Source organism: Neolamprologus multifasciatus, chromosome 14 (genome assembly GCF_963576455.1).
Source record: "Neolamprologus multifasciatus chromosome 14, fNeoMul1.2, whole genome shotgun sequence".
NCBI classification, from domain to species: domain Eukaryota; kingdom Metazoa; phylum Chordata; class Actinopteri; order Cichliformes; family Cichlidae; genus Neolamprologus; species Neolamprologus multifasciatus.
The window spans coordinates 8415739-8437027 of record NC_140452.1 but is presented as its reverse complement, the minus strand read 5'-3'; the positions used below and the strand labels follow the sequence as shown (position 1 = coordinate 8437027).

The following is a 21289-nucleotide window of genomic DNA, read 5'->3' as shown; positions in this document are numbered from 1 at the left end:
TTCTGTTTTCATGCACAGCCATTTTTGGCACCATTGAATAACATCATAATATACTGTGAACAGTTTGTGCTCTCTCTTTATTTATTTTTCTTCCAAAAGTAGCTAGCATATGATGGAGATGGACAAAATGTGGAAATTAATTTTGATTATAAATCTACTGCCTGGTAACTAGTTAGGATACCATACAAATTACTCAAGTCCTGCCTCTCCGACAGCTTGAATGAATGCCTCGTCTAACCTGCACAAACATCAGCTCGGCTTAATTTACATACAGTGCTGCATCCACAGCCACAATAATGTCACTGCTGCAAATAATCCACTGGAGACTGGAATATGTAATAACATCACCTGTGAAATAAAAATAATGGAGAAAAAAAACCCATTTGACTTAAAGTTGAGTAGAAGATGAAAAGGACAGATGTTATAGAAAGTGTGACAAACCAGTTGCTGTTTGAAGCTATGCTATACATTTCATAGTTATGAATAATAAATGAAGATAGTACTGTTAGGCCACCTGGGAAAACCTGCTGAAGTCTGTCCCTTTGGAGAACCTGACAGATGTGTGTTACTGCTGTCTGATGCTGCTGGTGTGCAGCGTGGTGAACTCACAGGAAAGGCTCAAGCTGCTGTAAGAAGCCAATAAAACTTCAACTCCTGTTAAAGTTTTGTCAAAACCTGGGTTTTAATCATTAGGCCCAGCGGTTAGCCTTGCTAATGTACCTCATAATGTTAACTTAGTAAAGTTGTGACTTTTCCCAGGGCTTTATTTTCTAAGAGATGCAAAGTTTCAGAGCAAAGTGAATATGCAAAAACACCACACAGGTCCCGCACAAAATCCAACTCTGTTTTTCCTCAGTAAACCCTTTCCTAATGAATTTATGTTCTCTAGACCTGTTAATCAGGATGCAGCCGTTAGTCATGCATCCACAGCTTTAACATGTTTTTGGGAGTTGTCTGTGTTTTTGTCTTTGCACCCACTTGCTGTGTGTTTTCAGTTCACCTTGTTCATGTTTCACTCACATTCAAGTAACTATATTTTGTTCTAAAGGTCAAAAACATGGAGTAACTTTCAGATACTCTGCTGTTGTCCAGTCGCTCTGAATGTGATTTGAACAAAAAACAAACAAACTGATGTTTGGTTTATTAGCTGGTTTCCTGGTGGAACCTTGTTTGTACAGTTACACCGTTTATGAATTTGTGCTAATTAATTAAGGCGATTTTGCCACCTTTCACAGATTAAAGCTGCTATACCACCCCTGTCCTTCACATATCCTGTACTTATGCCACATTAAAGGATTTACCAGATAAATCCAAAATGTATTTGGGTCTTATCATCTAACTCTGAGGCAGAAAACGATATGTAAACATGTTATTTAAAATGATTTTTTTTTTTGTATTTTATTTTATTTTGGCCTATATCATTCATCATATCATAGTATCATTGTAATGAATATCTGATGCTCCCAGGCCTCGGGTAAACTGTGGTATTTACCACTGTTAGGCAAATACTCTATGTTAAATAATGTTTATTCATTTCTTTAAATAAAAACACCCTCACATTTGCTTTATTGACTTACACAAGTGCCATAGTTTAAACAGCAGGAATAACATACAGCAATTAACCCTGTCTATTCAGCAATCTTTGTGAAATGCAGGTGACGTCCAGTCACAGGTTTGACCAGTGGATTAGGTGAACTTTTATTTTCCTAAGGTGTATGCAGATGGCTTTGCATTTGTTTGCTTCCAAGCATGCCAGAGGGACTTTGAACAAAAGCACAAAGGTCAGTGTGACAGACCTCATCCTCTTTCAGGTTATTTGTCTTCCTTGTTCTGGCTCAGCCGCGGGACAATTCATTCCTCAAAGTCTGGGTGGGGATATTAATTATTGAACAACAAGCATGCATTTGAACCGAGTCTTTGATCTTCCTTGGTTGTGTCTGCCGGATCTAAGAGTACATTCACAGGATAACTTTTATTCTTTTTTTTAATTCAAGAAAAAAAGGTCATTCGAAACCTGGCGCTCCTGTAATCATCCTGCTCATGTGTCCTAGAATTTAAAAAAACAAAACAACAACAACAAAAAGGACAAAAACCCCTGACCTGATTAAGCTGCTCATATCCCATCCTCACTCTCTGCCCAACACTTACACCCTGTGTCTAGCGTATGAACTACAGCATCTTCTTCACCGGTCACACAAAACCACAGAAAAAACAGGACCTCTTTTGATTTTTTTATTATATCAAAATACAAAAATTTGAGAGGAAAATTTCATATGGGACTAAACGTTTGAAATGATATGGTGACATGAACACAACACTGCTTTCATATTCTCACAGACATGCCATAGATAGAGCATAGAGCATGTGCTAAGCCCATGCCTACGTCATGACGAGCCACCGGAAGTGAGCCTGTGCGTTTTCCCTATAAAGGCTTGAGATGGCAACGACTGCCGCTGTACATCCAAGGCCTGTTGGTAACGGCCCAGGGTGGTTTTTTACATCATAGTTCATTCAGGTTTCAGTTTTACTCAATAAAGAAACAAGATCCATGGCAGTTGAACATGAAGAGTGAGTAAGACATGATCTGAGACGAATTCACTGGAGAGCAGTGGCAAATGAGAAAAAAAAAGTAATACAAATATTATACATAAGGCTTTGGTACAGCACCATACAGTATGAGTTAATTGCTCACAAAAAGTTAAGTGAAGCATAAATACCTGATGCGGTGACAGAAAAGAAAGACAAGTCTAAAAAACTGACCAAAAACAAAACAGAAACATCAGGTTATTGTTGTTGTTGTTTTTTAAAAAAAGAGAAAAAGTCAAAAAAAAAAAAAAACAGACAAATGTTTTTGCTTTGAATTATTTACATATGAACATTATGGAGACAGATTATGCACATAAAAAAACAAAATAAAAACATATAATACGGCATGTAAACATGTGATGTACAGCACAGAGTTCAGTGGATGGAAGTGAAATGAAATGTAGTAAATTTTCTTCCTTTAATTAAGCACTACTTGGTTTGCTTGAGTATGAGCATTAGCTAAAACAGTCAACGATGTAGTGCTTATTGTAGCCTACGATAATAATACATTCTAGTTCTCAGTGCTGGTACACAAAAACAGAGAATATAGAAAATACTACATATTTCTATTTTCCGTCCAATAACAACCAGCTCGGATGTCCATGAATGATTGCTAAATAGGCGTTTTTGTATTGTCTCTACATGCAAGATTAATACAATTTAAAAAAACCAAAGGAAAAAAAAAAACAAATCTCTTCTAAGTATCATCCTACCAGCACCTAGTGATGCACTAAAAGCTGTAAGCAGAAAAATTGAGAGAAAACAAACGAATCAAAAAACAAACAGAAATGAGCTAACAGTACATCCAAAGCAGCCCTCTTAAACACTGTACATGTTTCTGTTGAAGATGCAAGGAAAACAAAAGAGAGAGGGAAAAAAAGCCCGGAAGACAACATCCATTCTTAAAAACCCACGAGGAAGAGGATGTATGAGCTTTCCCGATTCCTTTCTACGAGGAGGATAATTACAAATGTGGACTGGTGACTACCCATGGCTATACTGTACAGTACTAGTAGCAATTCTACCTTGAAAAAAGGTGGCGGTGTGACATGAGACGGTAGCGCCCCTGCAGTAGTGTGCTTGAAAAACAGTGCTGTTAACCAAAGACCTACAGGAAGTGTGTAGAAAAGATCACCTCGTGATCTGATGCTCTCAGATTCCTTCTCATGTGTCCTGTGGCGTGTACTAATCTAAATTAGGTTATGTTTCTCCTTTTAGGCTGGGTTAATAGTCTCAATATCAGCACAAACATAGTTTAGAGAGGGTACCTTGGAAGCACAGACAGACATTGCAAACACGCTATAGAAAACAAGTCGTCTTGAGTTCATCTGAATGTCACAAGTCTCTATTATTTGAGGTTACACTACTAGTTTCCAGTATTGTCTATCACTGTCTTCACACCATGATACCGTTAACGAAAAGGGCCTAGAGTGTCTAGTTGCTCAAAAACACCAGGGGCCGACGGAGTCGCTTGTGGAAACAGGGAACGGAAAAAATCTTCAGACCTCTATTCTACAGCACCACAAAGTTAAACATAGCACCAAGTCGTAATGTTCAAAGCAACTATGCCCTAACACACGTTTCGTCATCGAACTAATGTAAACACAATTTCCTTCACAGCACGTGTTTTACAGGACTCTAGCATGTCCTCGACTCTTAGAAAAAAAGTTTATTTGCTTTGGACACGTGAAGGCGAAGAGATCTGGAGTGAATCTACATGTGTGCTCATGAACGGGCGAAATACAGGATTACTTTGTTCCAGAAACATTATAGTAGAGGGCAACACACTTCTGCTCCTAAAGCTTTTTCCAATGGGCATTCACGTACTATACATCAGAGAGAATACTACTCAACTTGTGCAGCCAGCGGGCTATGGCAATAACACACTGTACGGTACTAACATGAACCTTTCTTTTCTTCTCAGATAAAATAACGTCTGCTAAAGTATGACAAATTAGGCACCTTAAAATGTTTTAAAAACATTATCCACTTAAAGCCGTACTGTAAGCAAATACTTTTATATATAATCTAATTTCTTTTTCCGTGGGATCCTTTTCATACATCCTCATACAAGAACGTGTTCCTGTAAAACATGGTTTGCGTCATCTTTACAAATACAATACACACCATGTACAGTACATAACAAATATAGATTTTTTTTTTTCCTCGTATCTTACACGAAACCAATTTCTGACGCTTTCGAGCAAGCGCCGATTTCTCGCTCGTCAAAAGATTTCGGCGAGCAGACGTCGAGTCGAGTCATTCGCGCGGATGTTTTGTTTTTTTTTAGCTGGAAAACTTTGAGTCGTCATTAGGAGGTGGGGGAGAAAAACTGTTTGATATGTCTCGGTGACAATACGATGATAACTGCTTTTCCTCTTCTGCAGATCAAAGCGGGGACTTGGCTCAGAAACTGTGTGGGACTGCGTACAGGAATTTGGACTTGATGCGCCAACTGGTCACCTCACCAATCTCAGCTACACTAGAAGCAATAATAACGGGTCATTCAATGTTCTGTGACATTGGGACATTCATTTCCTGTACAGCAAAACATACATTCAGTATCGGTTAGTGTCGAAAAATCAACAAACACACAGAGAAGTAGCTAGCAAGTAATCTACAGTTGTTAAAGATAAACAGTCAAGGTGGCCGTCGTTCGACTATTTCCCATTGCTTGTTAACAGCTTTAGAAACAATCACATTCTCCTCTAAGAGCTGCTGCTAAACATTAACATCCTCGCTGTACTGCTTGGTTATTTTTGCATCAAATCTTTTGCATGTACAGTGCAAAAAATGTGTCGATTTATTTGCCTTTTTTCCCCTCCTAATCTGACTGCGCGCATTTTTTTAACAATTGTTTTTCATAGGTTTTAATCTGGTTCTATCCTATTATTTGGATATACACAGTTGAAGCACAAGCCCCAAAACGAGTGTTTATGCATCTTCCGTAGCGATTTCTCTCGTGAGTCCTTGGCAGAGAAAGTAAAACCACACACACACACACACACACGCTATCGGACTCCCTCACTCCTACAGCGAGAGAAGCGTGAGAAGGCGAAGAAAAAGGCAGTTTATGTTCGAAAAAAATGAGCAAACACAACAGATAAAAACAAGGCAAAAACAAAAAGGCACCTCGAGCTGTGCCGCGTTTCACAAATGATTTCCTTGATAATGAAATACATACAGTACAATTCACAATTTGTCACCCCCGTCCCTCTGACCCTTCAAGTCCAACCTCCGCTGAGCATCCGAGTCCCAAGTTAGTTCGAGCGATCTCGTGAAGGCTATGATCTTTGTCTTAACGCAGCGCCGCAGTGCTGTAAACACGCTTGAACCATCGCGCAGTAAAATGAAGACGCCGTCCTCTAATTGTTGGCATCGGGTCACAAATCAAAACAAACACAATATGCTAGCTTTTACTGGTAATAAAAAGCTTCTAAAGTAGATAAAGTTAGGCCATATTATCCGTTTGAGAGAATGAGAGTGGCGTGTGATATAAACCTTTTTATCCATATGTAAAAAGGTCAAGTACGTACAGTATACCACAAGAATTACAGCAAATCTGCGTTTACTCTGAGGTATATTTGTGGTAAGAACCCTGTGTTTAAATACTGAATCTATTTGTATTGTAGGAAAGGTAGACTCGTGTCCTTGTCCGAGGACGCACCAGGCTTAACAGTACGCTGTATCACTGAAAAACCTAAAGATATGGACCCCTCAATGACCAGTGAGTGAAAAATCTTGAACGTGTTGTGACATACTCAACCAACACATTTTTTTATTACTGTAGGAGGAAGCTTAATTCCCTTGTTTTACTATTTATATACATTATATATTTTCAGAGCATTTTCAAGTGAAATTCCTCAAAGACAAGTTGCAGTGACAACCCGGAAAAGCCATTGTTCTTGTCTTCAGATAAGATTTCCAACCCCGGAGAATTCAGCTCAATGTTTCCCACTCCCCGAAACGCAGATTAACTTTTTAGGGATTATAAGAAAGGTATTCGTTTGATATTTGGGTAGAGCAGGACGTGCTGAGGTGGGATTTCTCAGGGGTGGTCGGTTTAGTCGAGTCCAATGGCTTGTTGGGCACACGGGTCAGCGTAGAGTCCCATAATTTGGGCCCTCTGAGTCTGCACTGGCCAGAATGCCTGTCTGGTCCTCCTCGAACTGCCTGCGGCGCAGGAAGGAGGTCAAATAGAGATAGGGGTTCTTCTTGTTTTGCTTTTTCCTCTTTCTCGGGAGGTTAAGATCCTCTCCCTCTTGGGGTGTCTGAGATTGCTGCTGGGTCTGAGAGAGAGACGCACCTGAAAGAGAGGCAAAGGACTCATACACAGGACGGTCGTTTGATCGGTAATCTTTTGCGGCTGCTCTCCGATCGTCAGACAAACCTGTTCTCCTTCCGGAGGTTGTGTTGTTATTGTTGTTGGCAGCCACTCCCTTGGCTTTAGTAATACAGTGTTGTAGCAGTGCTGGTAAGCTCTCAGACCCGGCAGTATCGCTAGACGCACCTAGAGGTTCCCTGAGAAGATGAAAGACACAGCACACATTGTTCTGCATTAATCCAACAGTCGTGTTCGGTCACGTCTCAGAGAGAACAGACGAAATGGCACTTTCATTTCTATTTCCAGAAGGTGCTATCATATGATTTGATGAGCTCTTGAACTTCTACTGAGAGCCCTTTCACTAAGATGATGAATTTCCACTTTCTATCTGCGGTGATGGATGAGAAAAGTTAGATACAAAGAAAGCAAGAGAACGAAAAAGAGAAAGAAAGAATAGTTGACTTAAGGTGGCAGTGGAGTTGGTGAATTATTGGCTATACATTTGTTTTTCTTAAACAATCATTATGTTAAAGACCCACTCTGGGATTTATAATTAAAGTGTATTTGTTCTCAAATTCAATTCATTCAATCAGTTCATTTTCTTCTGATTTTGGTGGAATAACAACTTTTTAAAATCTGGGATTTCATCGAGTCTTAGAGACAAAACTATAAAAAAAACGTGCTTAGCTTACAGCGAGCTTTCGCTTTGACATTTGGGTCTTTAAATAGTGACTGCTTCAGAAATGCGAGCAATATTGGCCTCTTTGCTGTATAAAACTCATAAAATGAAAATAATTTCTGGAACTTGACAGTTCCTGTACCAATGAAGTCGTCTAAAAAAATTGTACAAAATTCTCTATTAGCGCTATTTTTACTAGACCGTAGGTTCAGGGGTCGGCAACCTTTGACCGTCACCTGCGTCAGCACGCAATCTCGTTTCCAAGTAGTGGCCCGTGAGACGGACAATGGTTCATAAAATACAAACTACCAATCAAAATTTGGTCACTTTTTTCAAATGTGTTCAGCTGTGGGCTGAAGACGTGTGCCTTAAATATAACGTGTAAGTGGCGGTTGCCCTGTTGCTAAACGTTACTAATAAAAGGGCTTCTTGTCATCTTGTTTTGGTGAATCAGCAAAAGACTTGCTGACATGGTAACGTGACTTTACAAGCACCATACAGTTCATGCTGAGAGGTCTTTAGGCTGCCATACAATCCTCCCTTATCCCTCAGATATCTTCATGTGCATGACACAGAAATGCTCATTTAGTAAATGGCAAATTGGGCTTAAATTAAAAGAAATTAATGGGTAAAATTACAGAAAAAGGTCTGGTAGCTCATTTCCCTGGAATTATAAAATGTAATGTAATAAAGTTTTTTCTGTTAATTCACAGAAAATGTCCTTGTTTTTCCTTTCCACTGGGGACCCTTTTTAAAACAGAAATTTCTATCCTGTAGCAAGAGTACTGACAGGGACTAGAAAGAGACAGGATATTTCTCCCATACTGGCTTCACTTCATTGGCTCCCTGTTAAATCCAGAATTGAATTTAAAATAATTTCCATCACATACAACGTCTTGAATAATCAGGCGCTATCTTATCTTAAAGACCTTATGGTACCATTTCACTGTGTTCTCCCACTGCTGGATTATTTGTGAGTATTTAAACACAGAATGGGGAGCAGAGCTTTCCGCTTCAAGCCCTCTTCTGTGGAACCAGCTCGACTTAAAACATTTCTTTTTGATAAAACTTATAGTTACGGTTCGATCGCACGACCCCAAATCCTTCTTCAGTTATGCTGCAATAGGTCTAGGTTGCTGGGGGCTTCCCATGATGCACCGGCTGTTACTTCTCACTCACCCTTTTTTTCACTCACTATATGTTTATACACCCCTCTGCATTAGTTATTATTAATCTATTTTTAATATTATTCCACAGCATGTCTTTGTCCTGTCTTCCTCCTCTCACCCCGTCAGATGGCCGTCTTTCCCTGAGCCTGCCTCTACTGGATGCTTCTTCCTGTTGAAAGGGAGTTTTCCTTGATGTTGCAATTTGGGGCTATATAAATAAAAGTGAATTGAGTTTTCTCTGTTATTTAAATGTTTATTTATTCCTTAGTTACTTTAGTACAGTATGAATGGACATGGGACGATCTTTGTCAATAGGAAAAGCCAGTTAGAAGTTCAAAATCTATACACTCCTTTACATTCTCAAGAGGGCCGAATTGGAGTCTTTAACGGGCCGATTCTGGCCCCCAGTCCTTATGTTTGACACCCCTGTTTTCAACTCATAGTCAGAGAAGATGATTACATAAAAGAGGTTTTAATTAATTCCTTTAACACTTGCCTCTGTCCACACTACCTGTTACTTACTTAATTACTGTGTGAATTTCTGTATTTCACTTATTAGTCTATTAGTGGCTATAATTTTGCAACCCAAACTGTGCATATAATATTATAAAATTGCAGATGAGGTCAAACTTATCATCATAAAAAAAGGTTGCCAACCCCTGCAGTCCATTTATGTACTCTGCATTTCTCTGATTGCTCTGCGTCCTAACATGAAAGTTCTGCACATTTCAAAAAACCAAAAAAAAACAGAAAACACACAGGAAGGTGTTCCTGAAACCTCGAGAACTATTTTCATTTCATGAGTGATGCATGCGAAGTTGAATGAAAGTAATTAATTAATCAGCACAAAGTAATCACATCACGTTAAGGTATCCTCACTTCCAGTGGTCTGCTTAGAAGCAGTTTTACCTCGTACTGGAATACGCTTGTTGTACTTTTGTTGTCCATCTCTCTCATAGAAAGATGCAATAAAGTTAAATTAAAAAAAAAAAAAGTCCAATAACCTCACAAAAAGTTACGCTTGTGTTCACGAGGCTCACTGTTGGCTCTTTGCCTTTCAAAGAACCGAATGCGAACAGCGTCGAACCTGACTTAATGCTTTCATTAAGTCAGGTTGTCGCGCCAAACATGTATCGTTTCAAAAGGCATGGGAACACAAAGCTTTAGAGATGCTGTCCATCATTTGTCACTGTGGAGAGAAAGATTGAGAGCCATTAGCAGAGAGGGGGAGACAAATCGGAGAATTGCAACAGTCCTGGACAGTTAGAGAACATTTCCATTGTCATCACATAAACTGTGTGCCGAGGCAACACTGTTAAAAATATTGCTCATTTCCATAGACATAAACACTATACAGCACACTTTCAGAAACATGAACACTGCGTACAGAGGCTTCACCATGCTGACGGGAGGAGATGGCAGGTAGAGGAAATGGCCGTTAAAGAACAAGTCACATGACAGGAAGAGGAAATGGCCATTAAAAACAGTCACATGACAGAAAAAACGAAAGCACTTAAGACAACAAATGTGACAAAGAATTTAGTTTGAGAATTGTTGTTATTTGTTTGGTTGTAGAGAGAAGTTTAGAGAATGCATGCATGGCATTTTGCACATGGAACAAAACTTTAAAGGGGAATACTCCAGTCTATCATTCATGTGCGTCCTCTATTGATTCAAGGCTTTTTCTTTTTCTTTTTTTTTAGTGCAGGGAAACATGTCTGCGTTCAAACAATGAAAAGGACAAAATCAAATGCTTCTCCACAATCCAAAACCACTCCTCCTGCTTGCTCACAAGCCTAATTACTGCAGCCTACACCACAGCAGGCTTACTGTGCCTTGAAACTGTATTGACAAATGTGTCCTGCAGTCATTATTACCATTAGTTGCACTTCACTTGAATCCAGCACAGAGGCACAACCCAAAGCGATTCCCCTTTAAAGGAGAGAGTGATTAGAGCCCTCCCCCTGCTGACCCCTCCCCTCTCAGACATGGGTCCGACCCTTACCTATTGCGGCGTAGGGGACCGGGTCACAACAACGCTGCCCAGATAGCTGAGATCAATCAAAAACAAATCAGGTAAGACCCTTACCCTCTAAAAAGCAGCAGCCCTATAAGCTACTTTCCCTTAAAGGCCAGTGATAGTGCAGGAGCGAGTCTCTGCTGCATGGCTTTAGCTACCATGTGATTGTAGCTTCTAGGGTAGTGAGGTGGGTGTGAGGGGCCACAGGAGTGTGTGCAGTAAAGAAACTCTACGGGGTATAGATGTGTATGAGTCTCACATATGTTTAAATGTGGGTGTAAAGCATAACATTTCCTCCTTTATGTAGTAAATGTGCACGGCCACTGATCTACGAATACTACGAGAAAAGAAATCTATTGTTCTATTTAAGCGGGTTAGTCGGTTTTTATCCTCACGGATGCCACTTTCTAATAATGCAGCCATTATATGTTATACGCCTTATAACTTAACACTAATTATTTTTGAATATATTCCTTTAATGGTTAATAAATCACTCTGCAATACATCTGATTAAAGTGAACTATTTTGCCAAGTCATCTTCCTCAAAACACTTCATTTGCCTCTTTAACGCTCCAATTTTGGACCTTCTAGAGCAGGGGTGTCAAACTCAAATACACAGTGGGCCAAAATTCAAAACTGGAACAAAGTCGCGGGCTAACGTTAATATTTATTGAAATATATTTATTCCTCCAGATATAAGAATGAATCTTTTCTTATGGACTCAAACACGTTTTGCTGAAAAAGTGAATATGGAACAAGCAAAGCTTAATACTAAACAATATATATATTAGCTGCATAATACCAGTAGGCCAGCTCTAATAGTAATTTGGTATGGCTTTGTGGGCCAAAGGTAATTAGGCTGCGGGCCAAATTTGGCCCGCGGGCCAGAGTTTGACACCTATGTTCTAGAGGATATATTTAACATCTTACTTTTTATGATCAAGTGACAGGCACAGAGCTTTCTATTTATGACTTTACTATTATAAATACAACTCATCCAACTGTATAACTGCAGACCAGATGGTTTGTTATCCATCCTTATAAAGTATTGATAAGTTGAGATTATGGCTTCATTATTTGTTCATAAATTGTTTACTTTTTAAAACAATCTTATTAGTTTATGAGCAAGAAGCGAAAGTTAATGAATAACATAACACAACGAGTATGTGTCAACTACTAAATGCGTACAAACTGCCAACTGCTTTCTACACTTTCTTTCCATCGCTAAGCGACAATATAGACTTTTACAATTTCAATCTTCTTCAACGAAGAAGAAAAGTGTTCTGCTACAAGCGGCTATAAGCTACTAGCTCTAATATTGGTTGAGCTATGAATAAGTAAGCAATTTATTATCCGTGAATAAATAGTCTGGAAGGCGACACATCAGAATAATGGTATAAATAATAAATGTAATTGTTCATTAAATGTACAATAAATTGTTGAGGTTAAACCTATAAACACTAGTTTCATAAACTGACCCGATTTAATATAATTTATACTCAGTTTTTAAAATACTTTAACTCAAAGATTTTAGATTCAACGTGGGAAACAGAAAAAATGGCTTTTAAAGTTGATTTAAGTTTGAATTATGATCAATATTTCATCGATTCTATTGATTATGAGCCATCAGTACTATATACAAAAATACATGATCTTAAAATCACACTGAGCTTTCACATGCTATTCAATGTTAATGTTTAGATCATTTTTAATGAATTGACACAATGTGTGCTAAATGCAATTACATGCCTTCTGCATATTAAAGTACAATATGCGTCTTAATTACTTCTTAATGGAAACATCAAAGTGATACTGAGGATATTTAGCGAGCAGACGAAAAGTCTCCTCCTTAAAAAAATGTGTGACTATTCTCTACTGCAATGGATCACCTACCCTGAGGCTGATATCTGGAGCTGGGAGGGCTCTGAGGGTAGCATCTCCTCCTCTGTCCTTCTCTGGGATGGCCTCTGCCCGAAAACATCCCTGCCCTCCGGAGGGGGAGAGGGGGATTGGGAGGGGTAACTGGCTGCAGTGGAGGCATAGGACATGTGGGCGTGGTAACTGGGGCTGGGTTGCTTGGCGCCCTGGCTCTGAGTAGGAGAGGCGGTCAGGGAGGACCTCCGAGAGAAACTGACAGTAGCCGAGGGCTGCAGGGTGATCTCAGGCATCTCCAGAGACCGAGAGGTGCGGAGGATGCTGGGGCGCGGAGGAGGCCTTACAAGAATATCTGGGGAACCCGGCTGGGTGCTAAGTGGGCTCTGGGAGAGTGGAGAGAGGCGGGAGGGTTGGAGTACTAGCGGGGGTAGGCTGGGGTCTGCCCGGCGCCCCGCCCTCGGGCTGAGCCAGGACTGAGGGCTACTACTGGGGGCTGTGCTTGGGCTCCCTGCACGGACTGCCGGGTCAGGGTAAGGCAACACTGGTACACCCACACCGTGGGCCGTGTGTCTGAGCTGGCCGAGACTCTGGGCCTGTTGCATAGCTAAACGCCTAACCGGAGGCCTGTCTCTGCCTGGGGGAGCCACAGGAACCTCCAGCTGCAGGAGTCCAGGGCTTGTTGGATCCTTTAGGTGTGGGAGGTGCAGGCGACTGGGAGGGAGAGAGTGAGGAGGATATGGGGGTGGGTCAGGGAGGTCCTGGGGGTGATGTAACGGATGGTGAGGTGGATATATGAACCGTGGACCTTCTAGACCCAGGAAGGGTAACTCATGAGGCTGCCAGCTTTCGGGTGAGCGAGGAGGAGGGCTGTGTGTGTGAGACAGAGAATGGCCAGAGGCAGTGTACTGATGGTGCTCCATCTCTCCACTCTCCTCGGGGATGGAGGGGTAACCAAAGGGCCCCTCGGCGGTGCCTGGGGGTGAGGATAGAGCGGAGCTACGTGGGCTGATGTCAGGCATGTAGAATGGTGGTGGAATCCCTGATTCACCGCGGCTGCCTAGATACCCATAGAATGGGCCCTGGGGAAAGCCCCTGTAGCGGGAGGACGGGGCCTGCCCTGAGGCGTGAAGTGCACTGCCCTCTGCAAAGCTCATACCTTCCATGGGCCTGTGTAGGCGGGGGCTGTAGGTGGGGGGCTGCGTTGACTCCAGGCTCGAGGACGTTGGGGAGAGCTGGGGCCGCAGCGTGGGCATGATGGGCGGCAGAGGCCCCGGGTCAAAATCATTCTCCTCATCGGACTGCCGGAACTCAGGGTACATGTCAGACTCCTCTGCGAAGGGGAAGCCCTGGATGCGGCGGGGAGGCGGGCTGGTCTCCATGACGAAGCGGCCATCGGGGCCACGGCTTATCAGCTCGATAGGCGTGGTGACCTCTGCCTCATGTTTGGACACACTGTATTTCTTGCTGGCTATGGCACGCTTGGTTTTCTTGTAGAAGGAGAGCTCTTTTTCTTTTTCTCTCTGAGGGCTCGGGAGCTTCCTGACATACAGGCCTGGACCGTGGGAACCCTCTGACGAAAGAGAGCGGGGCCGAGATGGAGGGGAGCTCTCTGGACTTATCTTCCCCGACGATAACCTGATAAAAAAAAATAAAAATGCAGACACAGAACACTGGCTTAATTCAACACATAACAGATGAAGCGGATAGTTGGCGGAGTATTTTAAAACAAATCCCCCAAAAATCTCTGATACTTTAAATAAACTGATATGATTGCGGTTTGTAAACAGATGACACAGTAGAAAGCCAAAGCGCTCGATCAAGGCAGCCATAATGAACTTCATTACGATATAATGGCCAGCTTATGGCGGCAGCAGACTCCTGATAGGGGCTGCAGCTAATGAACCAAAGAGTGACGGGATGAGAGAAAAGCCAACAACGCAACCATGACAACCGTATCACAGATCTACTGAGTCTACATCTTCTTGAGCAGACGTGAGACCAATTTCCATATGCTGCACCAAATGGTGATGTGTGGAAAGCAGATGACATCTAACCAGGCCTCATTTGCCCACACCAGGAGCAGCATACTCGACACTTACTGTACTGGGTCACTGAATGCATCGGGTAGACATCAATTAGAATGTGAGTGCATATACACAGTACTGTACTGTACATGCAGCTGAGCTAGTGCAATTGAATCCCTGCATGGTGCATGGAAGTCTGTGCATGCAAATAGTAGGCACCCCTACAACTACAAATAATCACTGTGCGCTAATCATTTCTATGCAATGCATTAACCATGCAGCCAAGCCAGTGCAGTGCAGCACACTCTGTATTTTGGTGCAGGCAGGCACTCACAGGGGGCTGGCCGGCGGGGGCAAGAAACTGCTCCTGGCAGGCTCGTCCCAGCAGGGCTCTACCCCTGGCAAGGGGGTGAGAGGAGGCCTGCGATGGGAAACAAACGACACGGGCCTGGTTCATCTTTAACTATGCTACTTGCTGGAAGGACTAAGTGTAAACTCCCTGAGCAGCCGGGACCATTTCATGAAAAAATAGACAGAAGTAATCTGATACTGATGTTTTAGGTTTTAAAGTCACAAGCAAACATACATTTACTCTGCAATGGGATTTACACAGATTAGTGTCAGAAAGGAGCTTCTTTTGAGATTGAAATGCAGTCATACATGTACACAAGATATACAGACAGACAGGTACACACGTGTAGCTGATACTGTATAAAGAAACAGCATCATTAAACACTGAGAATCATGCAGAAAGCAGACAGTGTTAAAGAATACAGATGGATCAAAAATCAATACACATACTGCAGCTTGAGCACTCTGGGTAATGTGCTTGAAATGCAGACTTTGCTGCTTTGAACTCTCCTTAATTTTCCCGTGATCCGCTAGAGGTTGCTACTGTTCGTGTTCTTTTACACCTACCAAGAAGCCCGATCATGTCATCAATGGGGTTTTTTTTTGGTTCATTTTCAAGACTGTCCTCAGATATACCATGTTAGATACTGACTTGTTGTTTAAAAGCACTGGAGGGTAAAAATCAATTCTTCCTAGTAGGCTCCAAAAGGTATTTTCAGGTGACAGGTCAGAACTGAGTGTTATTTAATGTTAACGTGTAGGACTTGTCACAGCATGCAAGGACACAGATAGTTATAACAGGTGTAAGAGAGGACGAACAGTAGTGGCGACCTCTAGCAGACAGGAGAGGCTCTGGGGAAGCTTTACTTACGGCGACTCAATGCTTTTCCTGAAGTGTGTCACCGACAAGGGAGGATCTGAGAGGACAAACACATTTAAGTTTAGGATTTTCTCTAATGAACACCACAGGTAAAAGTCAGTCACAGGGATGAATTATGAGACAATGAGCTTCTGGGCGCAGACGATAAAGGACCCCCGCCCGGCAACACAAAAAGCAAGGCAGACTGAAAAAGACCAAAAACAACTGCAAACAATTTACCTCTTAGTTACTCTTTGTTGTCATTTTTTGTCTCTTTGTGCTTGCTTTGTGTTTTCCTTTGTGCCTCTGAGCCCATTGATAAACCCATCCACGGTCAAACATGAACTTTTACCTAATCTATGTCAATTTAAGTGAAAGGGGAGACTAACCTGGTTTGCGCTTGAGTTTGCGACGGTGTTGCTTGTTGACAAAGCAAGCTGCTAGAGTGCTGAACAGTACCGCCGCTGCCAGAAAACAGATAGTTGCCACGACCCCTGCCACCACAGGCCGCGCCAAACCCTCTTCGGGCAACTCTGGAGCAGGGAAGGGATCTGAGAGCGTAAAAGGAGATATGGAGTAACAACTTAAAAATAGATTATTCGTAAGGGCCAAGCACAAAGACACTCACCTGTGCTAGAAACTCCCACAACATTGCTGCTCTCGCTGATCAGGTCATCCATAACGGCCATTACTCGAAATTCATACCAGGACTCCTGTCAGAGAGATGCAGAGATGCGCTGCAATGCAGGGTATTGTGCTCAGGCTATAAGGCATTGTTTTGCTGCACATGATATATTGAAAGCAGCTTCTTATTTATAATTGTTTGCATACCAAAGAGGAGCTACTTTTCCTTAATTGGATTGACAAAAAAGTAGTTGTTCCCCTACTTTTCCACTCCTTAGGATTCAAAGTTACACACAGCTAAATTTCCATATACTGACCTGAACAAGGTCTCTGGCTATGAGCTCGGTCTCAGTTGAAGGGATTAAGTCATCCAGAACCTCCCACCTCTCCCCAAGGCGAAACTCCATGATATAACGGTCGATGGGCGAGGAGTGGTTGGCTGGAGGGAGCCACGTGAGGAGGACACCGTGCTGCGTGCGATTGGCTGTGAGGCACCGTGGTGGAGTAAGAAGCACCAGTGGTTCTGGGGTACCCAGAGGAGAGCCTGTGGACCAACCATGCATTATGAAAATGGGTTCAATGGGGGAAAAAAATCAAACAAACAAAAAAAGTTACAGGGTGTTGCTCGTGTGATCACATTGTTTTTTAAAGAGTTAGATAGGGTCCAGATAAAAACTCTGGATGGGCTCCATTCAGGGGCCTCCATCAATGGAGTACACTTTGGATGTAACGATTACCAAGAAATCAGAAACAGCAACAAAAAGAGCATAGACTTTTCTTACATTTCTTAGGCAGGGCTCTAGAGTGCGACCAATTTGGTCGCAAATGCGACCATATTTTTCAGTGGTGCGACTAAAAAAAAATATTTGGTCGCACCTGTGCGACCAACTGTTCGGGTAACAAAAAAAACAAAAAAAATCTCTGCAACTCTCCGTGTGGTCAACAACAGACACACATTATGCCCCTATCGTGGACTAAACCAATCAGAGATAGTCAGAGGCGGGACCTCTCTGATTGGCCGTGGTTCAGTTGAAAGTGCAGGTGGAAGACAGAGGTGAGTAGCTTGAATAAAGCGATATCAATTCATTAACGGATTCCACACAAAGACGTAAACACAGAGCGGACCCGACGCATCAGAATCAGCTTTGCCTTTCTCGGCTTTCTCACCCGACGGCCCGTAGACGGACACGCTGTCGGAGCTTAGCGATTCTGATGCGTCGGGTCCGCTCTGTGTTTACGTCTTTTTTGGGCTGATTCTGAGCTGCAGGTTTTGTCTCTCCAACCAAAATTTGCCGAGCCAGCAGCAAAAGAAGCAGCAAACTACGCTTCACATTTGATCAATGTCGTCATGAATTCCCTCTGACTTTTGCGGTTTTGCTTCCACCACGATAAAAATCACACTTCCTGCACAGCTTTCTCTCTGTGTGTACTTCAAGAACAGTTTCCCGTCTCAAATCTCTGTTTTCTGCATTATTCATTCGCTTATTACCCACCAGTCTACCGTTGTTTACAGCGCTGTCTTTTTCTTTTTTCACTTAAATGACCTCGGACAAGAAAGCCTAATTTCTGCTGTTCAATACTGAAGAAATTTAAACTTCTTAAAATTATTCAAAATTGCAGAATATTGCAGGATATTTTTAAGGTTATCTGCTATAAAAAGCCAGACCAGGAAAATCTCCTTCATGTTTTTCTGTGTTTTATTCTTAGTTACTTTCACACAAAGGCATCTGCTGTGATGTTCACAATTCTGATGAAGTCTCACATGTATCAGTACTGATAAATGATCAGAATTATAATATTTCTGACTGTCTGAGGCTAAATTGAATCGAATCAGGACTTTGAGAACCAGAATCGAATGGATTATAGAAATCAGTGATGATACTCAGCCCTAGAGAGCAGCTTACGCCCGACAGAAGTGGATGTAGCTGTGGGTAATGAGAAAAGATGAAAAGAACTATAACTTTTTTGTTAAGTTAAGGCCTGATCCGTCTGAAATTCAAAGCCAGTGCTCTGACACGGTGCCATCAATCTTTGAACGCTGAAAAAGCACAATGTATCCAGGAAACACATTATATGCTGCAATAAATGCACTGCCCAAGTGTCCCCTCTCCCCAATGCCTTTCAGCAACAGACAGCAGCAAACAGGTCGTCAGAGGAGCCGAGATGATGATTAAGTTTAACATTTTCTACAATATTGACAAAGCACTTTAAGCACAAGTTTGTTAGTTAATAATTTAGAAATGAATATTGTCTGTATGGACTTCCCCCCCAAAGAAAGTGCACATGTAAAACTGCGGTGTTAAGCGATGCGGTTGAAAAGTGTGCGCCTAACTTTTGTGCTGGTACGCCGAAATTTTTAAAGTTAGGCGTACCATTGCGCCCATGTCAAAAAGTTAGTCTAGAGCCCTGTTAGGTTAATCAAAGCTGATTGGTTAACTCAAAATATTTCGTTATAGGTCATGGAGAAATGTATTAAACAGCAGAAACCTACTGGTTTCCATCTGAGAGTGTGAATTAGGTCAGAACTTTGCAAACCTCATTTAACATTTGCTAAATGAAGGAAAACAGTTGGCAATGTGAGGCCGAATCAGGGCTCACGAGGCAAAAAGTACCCCCACCATCTGGGCCGGATTATCCAATGGGCATTATGTGCACATACCCAGGGGACCCCACCAGTTGGGGGGGTCATCCAAAAACCAAATGAAAAAAAAAAGAACAGAATTTTATTTTGGTAAAAATTGGAAAATAAACAGCTTTGTGCAGCTTTCATGAAAACTGCAGTTAACTTTAACGTTTACACAAACAAGTCACTTTGGACGTTGGTGTAGCAGCAGCGGACAGTCACAACAGGCTTTCTGACCTGAAACTTTGCTTGGAGCCAGAGCCACTAAGTAAGCTCTGGTCTGTGCTAAATGATGAAGCCAAGCAACTCTCATCAGTGGAAGGCCTGCTGCCCTTCACAACCAAAGAAGTGATTCTTTGGTTGGATATCGGGGGATATTTATGCTGTGCTTGCATTTTTATTAGATAAAGATAAAAATGTGTTTATTTCTTTTCTAAGTGGACCCATCCCAAAAGTGTGCTTTTCACGAGAAAAGCTCTCAGAGCTCTACTTGCACATTAATTATTGCTTCAACACTCATATATTGTGACAACACTGGGGGGTGTGTACAAGTACAACAGATAGAGGGAGTGAAGTAGTACTGGCAAGCGGCACTGAAAGGGAAAACATATTTCACAAATGTTTGTCTAGAGTCAGAACAGAATTAAGAAAACAGGCTTTTAAACTCTCTCTGCCCCTTTTTCGTGGAATAATCTGCACAAGGACCTGAAACTGTCGGAACTGGTTATGATGCGGGTTTAAGTCCATTTTAACCGAGCAAGAAACTCATTCTTTTGGTCAATGTTACTTCTTTTGATGTTTCTTTTGTAAGTGCATTTGATTTCGGATGATTGTGTTCACTTGACTGTACCGAGTGTCAGTTGTCAGGGGTCTGCGCCCAGCATTATAAGGATCTTATTGCATTTAGGTCCTTCGAATGAATCAATTGTCATGTTAGTTCTCAGGTTTCTTTGCTTAAACCCGGGGTCGGCAACCTGCGGCTCTTTAGTCCTTATAGTGCGGCGCCGCGTGGTTTGGGAAAATAAATTAGAAGTATTTAGCTGAAGTGTATTTTATTTATGTTAGTTCTTTTTTAACTTGTAGTTCTAAATTGGAAGATTATTGTGATATTGAAATATAAAAATAAAATTATATTCTATTATTTTACCATCGCTCAAAATAAGCGTCACACTCGCTGAAGCCGTGTACCCGCCGAAACGCCGTGCATTTATCGAGACTTTCAACCCCAGGTAGGCCAATTATGGATCTTCGGATCCACATTATGTCAGCAGCTATTCTCCACTGTGTTAAAAACAAACGCCGCTCACGCCTCACAGATGACAGCTTACAGTCCTGCGTAAAGATGAAAGTGACTTTGTAAAGCCCCGATTTGCACAGGAGCAGAAGTCCCATTGTAAACATACCACGGCAGACCCGAAGATATTTGCATGAACACGCTTTTCAGCATCTCTTTATTGACCACTTTTCACACGCGGTTGCTGACGCATACAGCCGGCTGTAGCTTTGCAGCTCACAGCCCGACACACACCAACACAACAGCATAGAGAGCACAGTTAAGGCACCTCCGCTGCAGCGGCGCTGCAGACCACGCCCCGCCACACACATTAACCAGGTAAAATACATATTTAGGCAGAATATTGCAAATATCTATTTTCCATCTTTTAGCAGCATAGTGCTTTTTTTCCAAATATTTTTTAAAAGTCAGGTCAAGGCTCAACAGTTTTTGTTTGCTGGATCATTTTAGTTCAGCTGGGTGTCTTTCCTTTTGTTATATTTCTTTAAGAGTTCAAAATGTGTTAATTACATAAATAAAATGTAATTTTCTCATTAGCACTTCATGGATTTCATAAGCAACACACCTTAGTTGTTCACACAAAGCATAAAGGTAAAAAACAATATATACAGTGTTATCTTCATTTTAGATGTCAAAAAGTATTTGCGGCTCCCAGTGTTTTCTTTTGCGTGTAAACCGGGTCCCAATGGCTCTTTGGGTGTTAAAAGTTGCTGACCCCTGGCTTAAACGAATAAATAGAAACAATTCCCTAAGAGTAATACTGTAGACTTGTTATAATTTAACTCTTTACTGCTTAGAAACTGATCACTTAATAAGGTAATATTGAAAAACACAACAAAACAAAGCAAAAAACACTATATT

The 21289-nt window shown here is 41.7% G+C and overlaps 1 protein-coding gene across 2 annotated transcripts in view; it reads right to left on the bottom strand.

Annotated features, from left to right (window-relative positions):
• Window positions 1-94: 94 nt before the first annotated feature.
• igsf9ba (immunoglobulin superfamily, member 9Ba) overlaps window positions 95-21289 on the bottom strand; it is an 87924-nt gene continuing 66729 nt past the window's right edge. The window contains exons 14-21 of one of the 2 annotated variants that reach the window (XM_085131312.1): window positions 16829-17055; window positions 16516-16600; window positions 16277-16438; window positions 15900-15945; window positions 15012-15098; window positions 12672-14288; window positions 6977-7107; window positions 95-6892 (exon numbers count right to left, since the gene is read on the bottom strand). In XM_085131312.1, coding sequence (XP_084987438.1) covers window positions 6684-6892; window positions 6977-7107; window positions 12672-14288; window positions 15012-15098; window positions 15900-15945; window positions 16277-16438; window positions 16516-16600; window positions 16829-17055 — 2564 coding nt within the window. In that variant the 3' untranslated portion in view covers window positions 95-6683. The remainder of the gene's footprint in view (window positions 6893-6976; window positions 7108-12671; window positions 14289-15011; window positions 15099-15899; window positions 15946-16276; window positions 16439-16515; window positions 16601-16828; window positions 17056-21289) is intronic. The other variant, XM_085131313.1, reaches the window with a different exon arrangement.